The sequence below is a fragment of the Diabrotica undecimpunctata genome, chromosome 3 (genome assembly GCF_040954645.1).
Source record: "Diabrotica undecimpunctata isolate CICGRU chromosome 3, icDiaUnde3, whole genome shotgun sequence".
NCBI lineage: Eukaryota > Metazoa > Arthropoda > Insecta > Coleoptera > Chrysomelidae > Diabrotica > Diabrotica undecimpunctata.
Window position 1 is genome coordinate 89,429,507 of NC_092805.1, and position 18,295 is coordinate 89,447,801.

The 18,295-nt window shown below is 32.4% G+C and overlaps 1 protein-coding gene across 2 annotated transcripts in view; it reads right to left on the reverse strand.

Annotated features, from left to right (window-relative positions):
• The window catches only part of Pur-alpha (Purine-rich binding protein-alpha), a 39,257-nt gene extending 20,962 nt beyond the window's left edge, over nt 1-18,295 (reverse strand). The window contains exons 1-3 of one of the 2 annotated variants that reach the window (XM_072526264.1): nt 18,186-18,295; nt 17,602-17,643; nt 2,703-2,815 (exon numbers count right to left, since the gene is read on the reverse strand). In XM_072526264.1, coding sequence (XP_072382365.1) covers nt 2,703-2,815; nt 17,602-17,643; nt 18,186-18,228 — 198 coding nt within the window. In that variant the 5' untranslated portion in view covers nt 18,229-18,295. Of the gene's footprint in view, nt 1-2,702; nt 2,816-17,285; nt 17,415-17,601; nt 17,644-18,185 lie in introns of those variants that run through there. The other variant, XM_072526265.1, reaches the window with a different exon arrangement.

The following is an 18,295-nucleotide window of genomic DNA, read 5'->3' on the forward strand; positions in this document are numbered from 1 at the left end:
TTCAAGCTTCAAAAGTGACCCACTTCAAGCGACAAAATATATTTATCAGGCTACTCTTGACTTCTGTCATCTTGGTTTTACTTCAATATAGTATTGGATTTATGGAATATGGAATTATTTTTTTAATATTGTTTATCTACTTAAAAAGCGACTTCTGCTAGTTAATTCATTTACATCGTTAAATCTGTTCTCTGGATGAGTACAAATGTCCTTTCTTATGTTTTTATATCTTTTTTGATGATTTCTTTCATTCTTTTTGACTTGTTTAATACAATTGTCATTAAGTTAATCTCCAAACCATGTTTTATTTCCAACTTTTATATACGTAATTTATTTTAAAAATTATTATATTCATTTAATTATCATTGCCATCAGCTACGTCTTTTCAAAAAAATTATTTTTACTATGACAAGAAAATCTTTAAAACGTATGCAGTCGCAAACACAAGGTTTATCATTTTAGTTCTTTTGGCCTAAATAAATTTTTCTTGTTAGCTACCCCTTGTTGGGTGGAATTTCGTGAAGCTTCGTGGTGAACCACACCCGGGATAGCAACTGCAGCAGCATAGCAGTTACCATGCAAAACTCAATAACTGCTTGAAACTACAACGAGTTTCCCCGACATCTCCACAAGTTATCCTGTCAACTACATGAAACCATAAGTTTCAATTTCAAATTTGTGTAAAGTTATGGGTAGGATTTACTTTTATTGTGATATTAAAACTTCATTTTATTTTTTTAATGTACAATAAATATTATTAGTTAATATCCTGTTTTATTTGTCCCAGACAAACTCATTTTTCAGATTTGCAATTAATGTAACACGTTTTTACACTTGAGAGACTGAGCTGGACGGAGCGAAAACAATAGGCTGTCAAAGAAATGAGTTTTATTGTTACACATTGGCTCCCAACTTTCAGAGGGTAGTTATATTGTTAAAATGTATCCTAGATAGTTTATTGACTTACTAATAGTGGTATTTTTTTTCTGTTAATTTCCCCTTTTAATCAATCATGGTCGATGTAATCTTGTACGAAAGTCTTCTTGGTCTTGTCTATACTGGATATAAAGATAACTACGAATTTATTTTTGAGTTTGCTTGTGTGTATCTGTAAACATTCTTGGTACCTTTTTAGCAGACAAATATATTCATTATTGGTCTAACTTACAACACAAGATCATGAACGTTTTTAAAATTCTCTAGTGAAATAGTCGTTGTGAACGTTCCACCTGCACGTTTGTCTGCATACAACTATCTATCACATTTAAAATCACGACGCCACCTTTTCCTTATGTCATATGATACTATAGATTACCCTAATGTATCCTCCAAATATTTATGAATTTGAATTGTATTTAATCACCACTCGTAGACACGATCCATTTTGATCATGAGATGTGACTCTCTTGAATTCGGGCATCTACGATAAGTAAACTTTACAGGTTCAGACTTGTAATTTTCTACAGTGAGTCTATCCATAACATGTCACAATGCAACGTGAAGATAAATAATTGTTTTGACCTAAAAATTGATCAGGGGCGGCGCAAGATTAATTATCGCACAGAGAATTTTATTCAACACTGTTGAATAAGATTCTTTCTCAATTATTGGTATACTTGATAGGATGCTACAAGGAAAATATAATAGGAAAATATAAATAACTCTTTTGGAGAGCACGGGGATCAATCCTCGCACATAGGTACAAAACTATTGGATGTAATATCATTATAAATTTCTGTTGACATTATTAACAAACCTGATAGGATGCTACAAAGAAAAGATAATAAGAGAATACCAATAGGTCTTTTGGAGAGGAAGATTTCTTCAGGGCTACTATAGAAAAAAAACTTTACACTTTTAGTCAAAAATTATTTTAGTTAATGCACAGTAAAAGTAACTACAAATTTATGTTGGTTGGATTATGCGTAAAGATCCTTCTTCTGCTCTTCTTATGTTTATATTGATATCAGGTATGTCGCACCAGTTTCTTATGTCTCTAAACCATAAGTGTGATTTGTGTCCTGGTCAGCTCCCACCTTCAATTTTGACCATTAAAATGATTTTTAAAAGATTATATTTGTCGCCTCTTAAAATATACTTAGAAATATGAGACCTTTCGCGGTTTAGTTCTCTGTCGCAAGTTCTCTTTGGCTATTAGTTCTTAAGACCTCTCAATTTGTAATATGGTCGACCCATGGAATTTTAAGCAACCTTCTGAGACACCACATTTCGAAAGATTCAATAGTGTTTAGCGATCTTACTTTAAGTGACCAGGTCTCGCTACCGTACATTATTATTTGCAATATGTAGCATTTTAGGACGCGAATACGGAGACCTAAAGGAGTATTTATAGCTATTGCTACTCATATCTTCACTTCTTCGTTGCAGTCCCATTTAATGTTTATGACATATTATTTACAAAAGTCTTGATCTTTTAATGGTTTAGTCAACAGTGTATTCTGCTTGAATGCAATAAAAAGTAAATTTAAAATCTTTACTATTCAAAAGAGATAGTTCCGTACTAAAGAGCTAATCATCTTAGAAATTAATGGAGCTTTACAATGTATTGCCACCTCTCACTAACCACAGAACTGGAGCATATTTCACTTTGGTTGTCAAGAATAAACAAAAGATATATTTTATATATTAGCTTTATGCTTTTAATACTGTTTTATTAAAACAATAATTATAAATATACCTACCTCGGCAACCTTAATGAAGCGGCCTCGGCGATTCTGTTTTACATCTAAGTAAAAACGTTTACTTTGGATCTGCAACATCTTGGTAGCGAGCTCTTGCTCGACTTGCTGCTGACCTGAAATTTCAGTTTTATGAGTAAATATTAATTTAAAGCAATGATGCTAAATTACGTTGCAAAGAGAACAGTATTACAGACTTGGTTGATTATAGTTTTACGATAAAAGAAAATTCTTTTTTTTAAGTAAAACAGTAAAACAGTAAAACAGTATTACAGACTTGGTTGATTATAGTTTTACGATAAAAGAAAATTCTTTAAATTATTCCTTTAAAATTTTCCTTTTAGAGGGAGTGGGCGATCGACCATTCGCAGGGAAGCATGTCTGATAAAACTTCCACAGGGAATTGGCTCAATCCCTTTAATACAGCATGTGTCTTAATAGTTAGATACCTACGATATCAAACCTTTTGATACTGTAGGTATGAGATGAGTGAATTTTCCCTCTACGAGGGAGTGAGGGCCACGTGACTGACATATAGTCATACTATTACACGTTAATAATAACACGTTTGCTGTCAACTGATTTAATAACATGTTCTCTCACGCCAATTTAGTTTACTACATATCTTTTAGTCAAAATTGTCGAATTCTAAACAACCTAAAAGCTTTTTACACTATTCACAACTTTTTGCATCAACTCAGAAAAATTTAGTCAAAAAGACAAGCAGAGAAACCCGATATTTTTGACCCAACTATGAAGAAAACTATTTCCTGCACAGAAAGTGAAGAAATCAGTTTTATGTCTAGAGACTTTTTATAATATATATCAGGATGAAAATATTGTTGTAGCTACTTACACATAAATATAATTTCTTTTTAATTTGATTTAACCGCCATATCTATTGTACACTTTCCAATTTTAATAACCTTATATGACCCAAATAGTTTCATTTATTTCCTATTTCTAACGCCAGCTAGCCTAAAAAATACATGTATAGTAAAAGAAATTACGTATTCCGCGATTAAGAGATAAATTACTAATGAGTGTTAACTCATAGTTGGTTTCAAAAAGTTAACATTTTAAGTACTTTGATATCTCGTATTTGGCAGCAAACGTGTTAATATTAGTTTTTATTACAATATTCAAAAATCTTAAATACTTAACACACTGAAATTTTGTATAAAGAAACCAAAGAGAAATTTAAAAAATTCTGTGAGCAGATAGGTTTTTTACTATATTTCCTACAAATTTTATAATATTTCCATAGCATTGGAAGATGATGAGTTAAAATACTATGGAGACTAAAGAACCATTGCAGTTCCAAATTTCTAATTGAATCTGAGACCTCCACCAACACCAAAATACACTGAGCAGCAAAATTAACGCGCCACCTTAAAATTGGGACATTTTTGATGTCTCGAATTTCCTAGACCTGTTGTCCGATTTGAGTGATTTTTTTAATATATTATAGCCTTATTCTTTATGAATATCACTGTGATAATATTGTTGCTAGATAGGTAAATGTCATTGTACATCGGGTGTAACAATCATACTGTTTTTTTCTCTAAGTTCGGAACACCCTGTGGAATATTCTAGAATTTATAAAATATTGAAACTAAAACTCAATTGTAGCCTTAGGCTTTCTTAACATTCTGTTTTTTGGTTTATTCACTTATCTTCAATAATAAAAGAGATATGTACTGTTATAATGCAAAACGTTATTAGCATAACGTAAGAAGTACATTACCGTGTACCACATAATAAATGTGGCCGAAGTAAATTAGATACGCCCGGTTTACTTTTTTTAATAGCCTGTCTTCTATATGAAGCTCTTCCAGAATTGACAGGTTGGTTCTATGTTCTTTCTAGGACACGCGTAGAATTCTTCTATAGACCCACATTTCGAAGGCTTCGATCTTATCTGTAATTTTCTAGGAAGTGGCAAACGCTGTCGTGGTGTTCTGCTAATTATGTCACACAAATGTTCGATCGGGTTCGAAGATTTACCTGTTGTAAGTATTCGGTTACAGTTCGTGCAACGTGAGGACTGCATTATCCTGAATTAGCAACAAATTATTACCAATATAAGGAACGAAAGGTACAACATGCTCAGATAAAATATCAGTTATGTACCTTTAACTGTTTAAAGAACTTCTACGTAAAGGAACAAGATTTGTCCGCACTGTTAAATAAATTCCTCCAAAAGACACTATAGACGCTCCATTAAATAAGGTCGTTTTACGTATGTTGTTGCACTGGGCATAACGCTCATTTGGTCGTCGGATTACTCAAACGTCGATCGGAACTATAGAGGCAAAATCTGGATTCATCTGAAAACAGAACGATTTCCCGAACCACATAGTCGTGCATTTCTCTAAAGCGTTGAACAATACGGGAAATTCTCCCAACCTCCCACCGATCATATGATAGCTAAGTCCTTCGCTATGTAAGGTCACTGCTTGAACACACTCATCACGGGTCAAATTCCTTGTAGCACGTTCCATTTCCACCAAACAACAAAAAAAATTCCGGACTTAATTGAAACTTTAAATAATAAATTTTTAACTCCGCCTCCGGTAAGTGCTGGGTGGATTGAGTAGCTTAGTAAATGCCGGTGCAGGTCCTAAGCCCGGATAAAGGAGGAGGGTTGAGGCGATGGGCTAGCAACTCATCCGTTGTCAAAAAAATAAATGCTAAAAATTTCGACCAAAAGCCTCGGAATACAAGGGATGGATCAAAATAAAGACGACCAATGCAACAGAAAAGGAAAATGATATTGGCTACATGGAATGTACAAGGACTTAGAACCAAACAAGCAGAAGTATTCAAAGAATTAGTGGAAAGAAAAATAGATATATGTATTCTCACCGAGACCAAGAAAAAGGGAAAAGGAAACAGAAAGATAGGAGAATATATACATATCAACATTGGAATGAGTAAAGATAACAGAGCTAAGAAAGAAGTCTATTGTCATTCGAAAAAATCTTAAAAACAATATTAAATCGTGGACTGAAGTAAATGAACAACTGCAAATACTGTAAATGAAAAAGAATGGGCACAACATCGTAATTGTCGGAGTGTATGCCACAAATGAAGATGCAGATCCAGAAAGTAAAGACGATTTCTACAACAAGATTAATGAAATACTCTTTAAAGTTAAAGAAAACTGAGAAATTTTTATACTGGGAAATTTAAACGTCAGAGTAGTGAGAGAAGAAAATAACAGAGTCGTGGGAAGATATGGGGAACAAATAACCAATTACAACGGAATGCGTCTTAGAGATTTTTGTGAAACAATGTCTCTCAAAATTATGAATGGATTTTTTCAACATAGACATCCAAAAATTTACATGCATAAAACCTACTATGAATCTACGCTCGATAATCGACTATGTAATCCAACATCAAGTTTCCCAGCTGAAAACAACTGACAAGGCTATACCGTGAATCAGAAAGTGGATCCGACCATCGTTTACTTATGGCCAACGTGATAGTTAACTATCGCAAAAACAATAACACTTAATTACAGAATTTAGAAAAGGGACCAGAAGTAACATCCCCTAAATATAACCTAGAAAGCTTAAAAGAAGATTCAACAAAATTTCTTTACAAATTACGACTGGCTACAAAATTACAAAATGTGAATCGAGAAAATATATCAGCAGAAGAATTATACCAACAACTTAAAAAATGCATTCATGAGGCTGCAAGTGAAGCTTTGGGGTATAAAGACAAACATGAAACAAAAAATCAAGAATGGTGGTCGGAGAATATGCAAACGTTAGTAAACAAGAAGAGAACTGCTTATCAGAAATAGATGTCAACGAAAAAGAAGGAAGATTACAAGATATATATAAAAATTAATAAATTAATAATTAATCAAGATATGTAAAAATAGAAGTAGTGAAAAGTAAAAATGAGATGTGGGATCGAAGATATGCAGAGGTGGATAGGTATATGGGTGGAACAAGAGTTGGACAAGCGTGGAAGGTGATAAGTCTCTCCGGAGGGAAGGAAAGGAAAAATCTAACGTACAGTTAATAGATCTGAAACAGTGGAAACACCATTATGAGGCCTTACTGACAGAGGATAGATGTAAATTCCAAGAGATCGACATAGAAGAAATATCCAAACATACACAAGTAATTGAGATAACAACGGGAGAGTTAAGCGATGCCCTCAAAAGATCTAAAAACGGTAAATCAGCAGGACCTGGAGACATCCCGATTGAGTTGGTAAAGTATGAACCAAAAATATTACATGAGATGTTGGTTCAACTATTTAACAAATGGTTAAAAGGACAAAATATCCCTGATGATTGGAATGTTGGATACATCAGCTCAATATTCAAGAAAGGGGATAAACGCAACTGCTCTAATTATGGGCGAATAACTTATCAGCTCAGTGGGGAGGTTGTACGGTCGGATAATAAAAGAACGAATAGAATCAGAATACGAAGACATAGAAGAACAAAATGGATTTCGTGCCAGAAGATCGTGATCTGATGGTATATTCGTTCTGCAGAAGGTAATCGAAAAACCGGAAGGCAAGTTATCTATCTACCCACCTATTGTTTGTAGATTTAGAGAAGGCATACGATATGGTACCTTTGAAAAAACTGTTTCAAACATTGACGAAAGTAGGTCTCAGTATAGAGTATGTAGATGCTATCGCAAATATATACAAAAATGCAAGAAGTGTCGTTAAAGAAGGAAACTTTATATCTGAATCATTTCCAATAACAAAGGGGCTTAAACAAGGATGTTGTATATCTCCGACCTTATTTAAAATATATATTCAATCATCACTAGAGCAGTGGATGAAACAAGTATCCGGAATGGGAATAGACATAGGCGTTGGTAAATGTCTAACAACTTTATTTTTCGCAGATGATCAGGTAGTCGTAGCGAATGATGAGATAGGCATGGACTACATGTTTAGAAAACTAAAGAAAGAATATGAAAAATGGGGCCTCAAAATGAATATGTCAAAGACAGAGTATCTTAAAATAGGAGATGATGAAGAAGATCCAGAGTTAGAAATTAGAAACACAAAAACATGCAATGAATATAAATATCTCTGATCTATAATATCTAAAGAAGGCACTAGCAAAAGAGATATCGAAAACAGAACGCAGCAGGGAAAAAAAACGGTAAACATTCTAAACTCTCTACTATGGTCTAAAGATATTATGAAACAAGAAACGAAATTGACAATCTATCAAACCTTGGTAGGGCCTATTATGACTTATGGGGCAGAAGTAGTAGAAATGGATTTTCTAAGGAGAGCGTGTGTTGTATCCAAAAAAGATCATATCATATATATAAATATATATATAAATCGGGATCACTACTTCCCGAAATCAACAGACGAATAAAACAAGCGTGGTCAGCATTCGGACGAAATTCCATAGTCTTCAAGTCCAAAATGCCACTATACCTCAAGAAGAGAGTATTTGATCAATGCATATTACCCGTCTTGACATATGGATGTGAAACTTGGATATTAAAGAGAGAAATAACGTCGAAACTCCAAGTAACTCAAAGAGCAATGGAAAGATGTATGCTAGGGATAACAAAGAGGGATCGTAAAAGAATTGAATGGATACGGAGGCAAACCCAGGTGACTGATGTAATCCAAAGAATAAAATCCCTGAAATGGCAATGGGCAGGACATATGGCAAGAAGAACAGATAACAGATGGACCACTAGAACAACTATGTGGTACCCCAGGAACGCTAAGAGACCAAAGGGGCGCCCAAATCTCAGATGGGATTATGATATTAGAAAATTAACAGGAACAACGTGGTCTCGAATAGCACAAGATAGAAAAATATGGGCGCAAATGAGCGCAAATTATTAGAACAACGTATAACTAAGACATCGTCGAATAATAATAAGAACATAAAATAACATTGAAATAAGGGAGGCTGCACCGTAATTGGAAACGGTTGATAAAGCTGCACATGATGATGATGATGATGATATATATATATATATATATATATATATATATATATATATATATATATATATATATATATATATATATATATATATATATCAGAAAAAGGATAATGCGAGTTAATAGTAAAATAAAGGTAAAAGATATCGGCATAGCTCGCAATAAAAAGAGAAAAATATAATAAAATATATATACGTATTTCTGACTATTGGTCGTCTTCAGTGTATATATATATATATATATATATATATATATATATATATATATATATAATAAATTTACTAATTTTCACAAAGCAGACACTTTTTTTGACTGTCAACAATTTGACACATATCAAATTGTTAATTTCTCATAGACTACTTTAGGCTTGTTTATTATACTAAGCAAAAAATGAGTATTTATTGATGAAAAACATGGCTAGTTGTTAAAGTACCTAACTTTTTTATGGTCCAACATAAGCGAATGAATCAAAAAACAATATGTTAAGAAAACCTGAGCCTATAGTTGGGTTTTAATTTCAGTATTTTATAAATGCTAGAATATTCCATAGGGGATTGCGAACTTTGGGAAAAACATAGTCTGATTGGTACACCCAGTATACAATGACAATTTATCTGTCTGGGAGTTCGGTTCTGCATCGATAACTATAATGTTGTATTCAATGTGGGCTCCGAATATTTTTAACATTAACAAAGTTTAATAAGTTATAAATTGTGAATCTCAGTAATATATTGAAGTGTACAAACTCTTTACATAATATCCAGTTAAATTAGCATTAAAATCGGACTTACTTTTCACTTAACGTTTATCGAAATGAAATGAATTCAATCATGGAATCACACAACAGTTCTACAATACAAGACCATCAAAGTCAAATAAACGCATCGCAGTCATCCTCTTTGGCAGCGTCGAGAGTGCAATTTCCTTTAAAGTCCCAAGCAATTATCTTTAGTGCCTTAAAAAACACCAAACTTTAAGACTACCTTCTCCTACTTGGAAATATAATTCAACCGAAAAATATAATCTTCTCTTCTAGATTATCTAATAATCGCATATGTATGTATTTATCCAATAAACAAATAGTGTGTAACGAGTCCGTCACTTCAATAATTCTTTAATCACTTTAAATAAAAATTTAAAATCCAGATCCCCTTAATATTTTCTTAAATTTTAAATTCTAAGTTGGTATTAAACAGCGACCCCAAGCGGAGATTTTGACAAACATGCTTAGCTGAATCAAAACAAGTGGCCATCGCGCACTTCTGTTCTGACGTTGGTTAAAGACACTTGGGTTTAAATGGCTTAAAAAAGTTTTTTTGGGAAGAAGTAGCAGAAAGTTTTGGTTTGGTTTTTTTGGGTGTCCTGTTTGGTTTGTAGCCACTCTGTGCTCACATTTAAACCTTTGGACATCTACCCGTCAGGATAGTGTCCTTATTACTTTTCAGGACATTTAATTGAAAACCGAAATACAGAGTTATATCTCTAGTAGGCAAGTAAATTACCTTTTTAGGTAACCACTAGCTCCGAACCACTAACTCAACTAAACCCCAACCAGAACAATATAGCATCAGTATCCAGCGCAACAAATATATCCTTGCAAGCACCCAATGACCCAAACCCTTCTCGGTGTGAACAAATGTCTATTTCTAATATCCCGGAGATACCGAACAAAGTAGATGCATCAAATAAGGACAGTCACATAATTTATCAACCAAAACGTAACTTTGATGAAATTATTTCACCTAAAGCAGATCCATCTTCAAAAGAATGTAACATTTTTCCACCACCTAAAGTCCAAGCAAAATCTAAAAAAGCTAAAATTAGTTCAGCAAGCACTTCTGAATGCTCATTTTCTGTCTTACTTGACCCTGCTAAAAATTTCACAGAAAATCACCCTCTACCTTTCCCTCTAAACTTTGATCAACTTAAAGGTCGCTTCAAACACATCAGTCACGTCTCGTCACAGTCCCGGCGCCGAACCGAACAATCCGTCATACAAAATATTCTTTATTAGAAATATGCCGCCGGCATTCACATTCATCAGTTGACGAACAGTTTCCCAGCAGTCAGGTTTCGACACGTCTATCGCCCGGCCGATTTTATAATCTCAGCGACGAATTTTTTGGTTTTGCCGGGAACATGACGGGCGGTACAAGTGAACAAAATAAAATTATTGACGAACAATTAATAGAATGTGTGAGAAAATATGTTTTATATGATTTGTCGCATGTACAATACATGGACATTAATTTAAAAAAAATAATATTTGGCAGGAAATAATATTTGCTAATTCTTCATCCGAGAAACTTTCCATCTTTTCAACAGATTGGTCGCCGAAGACTAATGCATTTCGGGTTTGTGCGAATAGAAGAACGAATAGTTCTGTGACCAGACGGGACCGGTTCGGCGCCGGGACTGTGACGGCACTGATGTGTTTGAATCGACCTTAACATGTTCCTAATGAATACCACGGGATCAACAGATCCTATAACCACAATTCAAGAATATACCACAGACCTATCAGCTTTGTCCCATATGCTCAGTCAAGTTTACCCTCATTTAAAGGAAAGATCCATAAAACGTAAATTCCCGTCCATAAGAAAAAAAATCCATAATTATCTTGGCAGTGAGGCATCGGACGCGGAAAGTGACACATCTCAATTAAGCCAACATTAAAATTCAAGTCTCTACTTCAGTGGAATATTGATGGATTTTTCCATCGCCTTGCTATGCTCCATCTAATTGGTGAAACACCAGTGACGCATCAGAAACAGAGTGTCGGAGTGTCGCAGGCGATCTAAAAGTTTATTTTAAAAATAAGGTGTTAAGTGCGTGGAATCGGGAGTGGAATGACTCTAGTTCGAAACTCAGAACCATCAAAAGTGACATTTTTTCATGGAAGTCCACAGCCAGAAGTAGAAGATGACAAACTATTATTACACGTCTAAGACTTGGACACTGTAGGTATACTCACGCCTATCTCTTCTCAAATAGTGAACCTCCAAAATGCGAAACATGCAGTACAGTAGACAGTATAAAGCACTTCTTGATAGACTGTCCTAAATATGTAAATCAAAGACAGTTTAGTTCCGGACCATTTATTAGGTTCTTAAAATGTATAAATATGTTACACAAAATTTAACTTAATTAATTGTTACAAATGTTCAATTGTTCACAAATTGTAATAAATTGTTACAACTTAATTGACTCTGAAGCCTTCTGACTTATCCTGACTCTGTATTCTGAAGCCTGTTCCACAACTAACAGTAAATATAGCTTTACTGATTACTTAGTTTCTCATATATTTTTGTTATATTATATAGAAACGTTTCCAAAATTTAATTCCATTTAACTATGAGTTGGGTACAAACATCCTTAGTAAATGATCGTGATCCGGTAGGAATTCCAGTCAACTCAATTGAGCCTTGACTTTTTATCAATAATCGGCATTTCAGAGTAAACTTCATGGAATATGTTGGCTTTCGAACCACTCGCAGAGGATGTGGCTGTTGAAAGTAATACAAAGTCATCGTAGCAGTTTCACAGTGTGAAAGATGATTTTTGTGAAGAATCGTTCTTTTATATTTATCCTTGCTCTTTTTTGTCTAACAGTTAAAGGTAACTTCGTTCTCATCTTTACTAATAATAACCACGCCATCCCTATCATGTTTTTCAGATTCAGACTCATCGATATTGATTTTAATAGCTGCAACTCTAGTATTACTTAAAAAAAAATGTTTTACTATATGGGATCTAAAATATTAGAAATGGTAAAACAATATTTGGACTCATCAATGGAAAACCTTTTGTTAATTAAAGTAATAAGACTTTCTTTCATAGTTCCAATGCCATATAATTGTTCTATTTTATTAGACAAAAGATAACCCCTTAATATAAAAATTGTTGGAATCACTTCTGAAATAACTATGTAATTAAATTTTTAATAAAAAGTTATAAACAAGTGTCCCAAAGAGTAGAGCTACCAGTGGAAGAAATACTGTTTTTTGAACCAAAATAGATACTCGTTAATTCAGCCAAATATTCCCAAATTTCCTTGGTACAAGTCTTGTAGAGCTTCCAGGATGCACATAACTTCCATTATTAGAATAAGATTCTGACACGCATGTTATCCAAAACACTTATTTAAAATACAGGTTTTGGATGATGACAAATGTGAGCATTGTGGAGAATAAGGTTATTTAGATCATATATTTTTTGGTTGTTCTAAAAATACAGTCTACTCATCCAAACTTATAAATGATTTATTAAAATATAAAATAGCAGCTCCTTGTAACATACTATATTTATTATCACTTGGCTCTGTAGATATTTACAACTCTTTAATTAAATTTTTAAAAGAAAAGTGTGTCCCTGTTCTCCTAATATCGATGTAACCTTTTATTTTGATAGGGCATTTAGGATTTGGGTAAATTATAATGATAGATACTGTCTTATTCCTTTTGTGTCTGGTGTCCCGAATATAAAATAAACATTTTTTCTTAGAATTATCGGAATAGCTCTTAAGAAAATTCAAAGAGAACTCCTTAAGTCAAAAAAGGGTAACAAAAAAAAAATAAAAAACTAATTTGTTGCCCCTTAACTCCCAACAAAGTAGCCTTTAGGTTAAGTTAGTATAGTGTATGACCTCCATGTTTGTTGATTACTGTCCTACATCTGTAAGGCAAACTCATGATCAGATGGTTTTATCCAAGATTCTAGATAAAATTTATATAAAGTTCCATAGGTCAAAACTTCATATTTTTTTATTTATTTCTTTTTTCAAAAATTTTGACAAAGACAAACTTTTCAAAGTTAAATAGCTGATCCATTTAGAAACATAACCCTTGAAAACTTTTGCACACAAAGAATAGGTAATGTTCTTTCAGTAATTTACATCAAAATCGAATTTATAAATACAGGGCATTCACAAATGATATGTCATTTCTTTAAACTTCAAATCATAGTAAGTCAATAATTTTAAATGAAACACCCTGTAATTTATAATTAAAAAAAAAGAAATCAGTTGTCTTTCAAATAGTATTAGGATTCCCTATATGTTAATACTTTTAGAGATAATTGTTGTTTAATAATGTATATGTTATTTATTGTTTTATTTTAGCAGGTCATGTATGAATATGTCATAATTGTCATTATTTGTAATTATTGGCACTTTTGCAAAGTGATAGAAATGGCTCATTTAGAATTAAACAATGAAGAATGCGTAAATTTACTTTACTTAACTAAAAGGGCAGGGCTTTTTAATTTATTGAAGGTACCATAAATGAAGCGAAATATCAACAAATACCTGAAAATAGCCTACTGTCAAGTACTGTGTAATAAAATTCTGGCAGGAATATGTTTCAGCAGGACAAAGCGGCCTATCATACAGTCAGAACCACAAACAACTGGTATGGAAACCACAATATAAATGTCCTTTCTTGGCCTTCTAACAGTCCTGAAATAAATGTCATTGAAACAATGTAGCATAAAATGAAACAGACAGTAATGAATAGCCCACAGTTAACATTACACGAACTTAAAGCCAAAATAGAGCAAATTTGCAATGAATTTACCTCTGGACACTGCAGATCTTTAGTTAAGTAAATGCCCAACTGAATTTGAGCGGTCATAAAGTATGAGGGAGATTCTGCTCCAGTTTTAATATAAATATTTGTCTTAGTCCCAATATTTAGTTGCCAACAAAATAAACATCCTTTATTATTAATTATTTTTGTTAGAGTAAGTATATTTTCTAGAAGTCTTCGCAAGGTGATCGCCAACATCAGATAATTCTGATATGACACGTGAAGAAGTATATTTTGTTTTATGTTACTGATTAAACCTATCCTGTATTATATTATTAAACCTGTATAAAAAATAAACTGTCAAATATCTGAATTTTGCATGTATTTTAGTTTGTCCCATTATATAGTATAGGCCTCGTAGTATTAGGGAGGATTGCATATTATGTACTAGAAGGCATAAATGTCTGTCTTTTGTCTACCTTCATTTATTCACACATGTTTTTTTCAAGAGAAAGAGAGAAATCAAATTCGAAAATGATAAGATACTGGTAATGGAACAGATAGGATACAGATAATTAACCAATCAAAAGAAGTAAAATCAGTTTGGAAAACCTATTTTCAAGCTCTGCTAGGAACACAAAAAAATTACCATTCTGTGGATTTTCAACAAAACGGGGCAGGAGACAAAGTGATAGCAATCATGGCTATTGAAGAGGTCAAACAAACACTACAGATGCCAGAAAACATCAAGGAGCCGCGATTTAATAATCTTCCCTCCGAACTGTTTAAATTATGTGGGGAACACATAGCAATAAGCATGAACTGATAACTAAGGTATGGAATGAAGGGAAAATTACTAGCAATTGAAAAAACGGGAATTATTTGTACAATCTACAAAAGGAGGGATAAATATAAGTGTGAATATTATCATTAACCCACTTGTGCTCAGTTTATAAAATCTTCATATCCATCTCCACCTTTGAAAATATTATCAGGCAACATAAAAAAGCTTTCATCAAGGGAGGTCAACAATAGGTTAACTCTTTTAACTGTAAAATAAAGTTTAAAAAATCATGGTAACACTGTATTATGTTGCTAATATATTGGTTGATTTTAAGCAGGCCTATGACTCAATAAGAGAAGCCTGCTATATATCATGTTAAAAAGCTTAAAGATACCCTTGAAATATATCCAACAAGTAAAAGTGACAATAGATTCAACAATAGCAATGGTCCAAATACAGAATGAACATATAGTTCATCCCAAACCCTTCTTTCAGTGCGTCACAGTTAATTGAATTCTCTCTAACGCATTAAGCTAGAAGTGACAGAAAAAAACGTGAGTCTGTGATTATTATACATAGAACTTAGAAAATTATGTATCATTCACGGGTATTTGCATATTAAAGCGAATTACAGATATATAATTGGTTGGAGTTTACAATACGCTAAATAGATATCCAATCAATGATGCGCATAAATATAATTTGACGCAGATGGTCTCAATAGTGACAGTACTTTGACAGTGTCAACTGATAAAATAATAATTGTCATCCCAGGTTAGTATTATTTTCAGACATTTTACAGTAAAAATTTAATTTTGTATTTATTGCCATAAAAATATTTTAAATATGCCGAGATATACCGAGAATGAACAAAGACTAATATTAAAATTATTAAATTATTTTCGATTAGGAAAAGAGGCTGGGACAACTTTATTACCAGTTTCTGACGTTAGTGAAGTAAGTTTTAAATTATTCTAAACAATATTCATATTAGTAGTTTAAATACTATACATTTTAGCCATAGTACTTGGAATAAATAATAATAAATACATAAATAAATCTTAGCTAATTAAGCACTTTCCTTGGAATGTATAGAATAGGGATTATGACAAACTGCCGTTCCAATATAATGCACAATCAAAACGGGACCTCTAATAAGTAAATTTAAAAAAAAATTGAATTCTTAAAGTTTTTACTATACATTTTCAAAAAATAACCTTTTCACATTTAGACGATTACGATTCTTCAACTGTCAGATTTAACTGAAATGTCATGCAATAATTCTCGACATTCTTAAAATCTTATATGACGTCAAAATTAGTGACGCACTGAAAGAAGGGTTTGGGACAGACTGTACTCGAAGCTTTGAAATGATTCAAGGTGTAAAATATTACGATGGGTTGTCCGTAATACTGTTCAATCTGGCTCTTGAATGTTATGAGACTGAATGTCAGAGAAAACAATATCTATAAAATAAACATAAAAATTACAAAAACACTAATACAGTCAAGAGCAAAAGAACTACAAATCAAATTAAGAGTAGAGGGCAATGTTGAAGCAGTGAAAAGCTTCACATATCTAAGAATTGAATTTAATACAGCAGGAACAGAAGAAGAAATCGAAAAATAATATTGAAAGGGAACAAAGATTAGTTCTTGCTGACTGAGATATTCCACTCCAAAACTGTACATCATAAATCAAACATTAAAGTCTCTAAAACCATCACTAGACCAATAATATGTTATGGATCTGAGACATTGATGATAACAGGAAACACAAAAAGAAATTTAGAAGTTTTTCTAAAGATGTAAATGTAGAAAACAATGCATAAAAGTTGGAAGTTTATTCAAAAAAAAAAGTTTTTTTTTGATGAAAGGTAAAAAATACTTTATTTATACTCTATAAATTTTTAAAATAAATTATTGATAAATTAAAAAGTATAAAAATTGTTGAAATATAGGTTATGTAAATAATAATACAAAACATATCTTTCCAAATTATTATCAAACAAAGAAACTTGAAACATTAATATTTTTCAAGTGGTAATAAACAAAGATTAATATTAAAATTTATTATTTTTATAAACAGACATACTTACTTCCGAAAATGTAATTAAAATATTTAAACAATTGTTATTATTAATGATAGAAGATTCAAAATATTTTGATCGAAGAGATTTAAACATTTTTTCATTCAACCAAATCTGTAACACTTACTACTTCCATTTGGAAATCACATTTTGGAAAAAGAATATAACAACACTTAATGTTTGGATCACTAAAATAGGTATAATCAGGTCAAAGAATCACATACTGGGATCTTGCCAATATTGAATTTTGCCCAAAGTCCATTCACTTGATAACATTTTGCAAATAATTTACACAAATAGCTACACTACCGGCAAAGGAATTGGTTCAACTAGTTATGAATCATATTGATGAGAATTCTATAGTAGAAGTTACTATGAATTTCCTGGAATCCAATGAGTCATCAGCTAAGCACTTCATTCATAAAGTGATCGTCAAAAGCTGATAAGTTTATAATCTTAATCGTGATGCAATTAGATTATTTTTCGTACTGGATGAAATAAACTTCTTTTTTACATGTAATATACTACTCAGGTACTTACCAGAATCATATTCACTTCCCTGCTCCATTCCCTGGTGATATTCTGAAAGAAAATCACGATTTTAAACAAAAATACACAATATTTTATTATATCTTATAATATTTGACCACAACTTTTAACATTCGCGATTAGAGCTAGCAGATTTTTATAAAAATTGATCAAAAACACCAAACCGTCCTATAAGGTTCATTTTGCCATGATTTGACGTTTGGTTGGAGTAAAAGGCAACCCAATCGACGTTGGCCAAGGTCATTAATAGACTACGACAATATTTAACTTATGCAGGTCTTTTGCGGTAATTTTGACACACTTTATGACCCAATTCTTCCATAACTATTTAAACAAACCTGTACTTTAAAAACCTTCGTTGGGGCAAAAATATATTGCACGTTTCCTTGAGTATATAATCAAAAATCGAAAAATTTTCAAAGAGAACAATCCATTCGCCATTTTGGTAGACTTGTCAAAATCGCAAATGCAAGTTAAAGAGAAGTCCATAAGGGCAGGGGGTATGGTTTGTTTTTAAAGTAAATGAAAACCTCACAATGTTAATAATACATTTTCTTATAATTTCAAGCACTTACTTTGCGAGCTTGAACCTTCATCACCACTTCCTATATCCGACATCGCAACCCAACACACACACAGCCTTCACTATTTGGGAAAACATGAAATGTTACTAAAAATTGACACT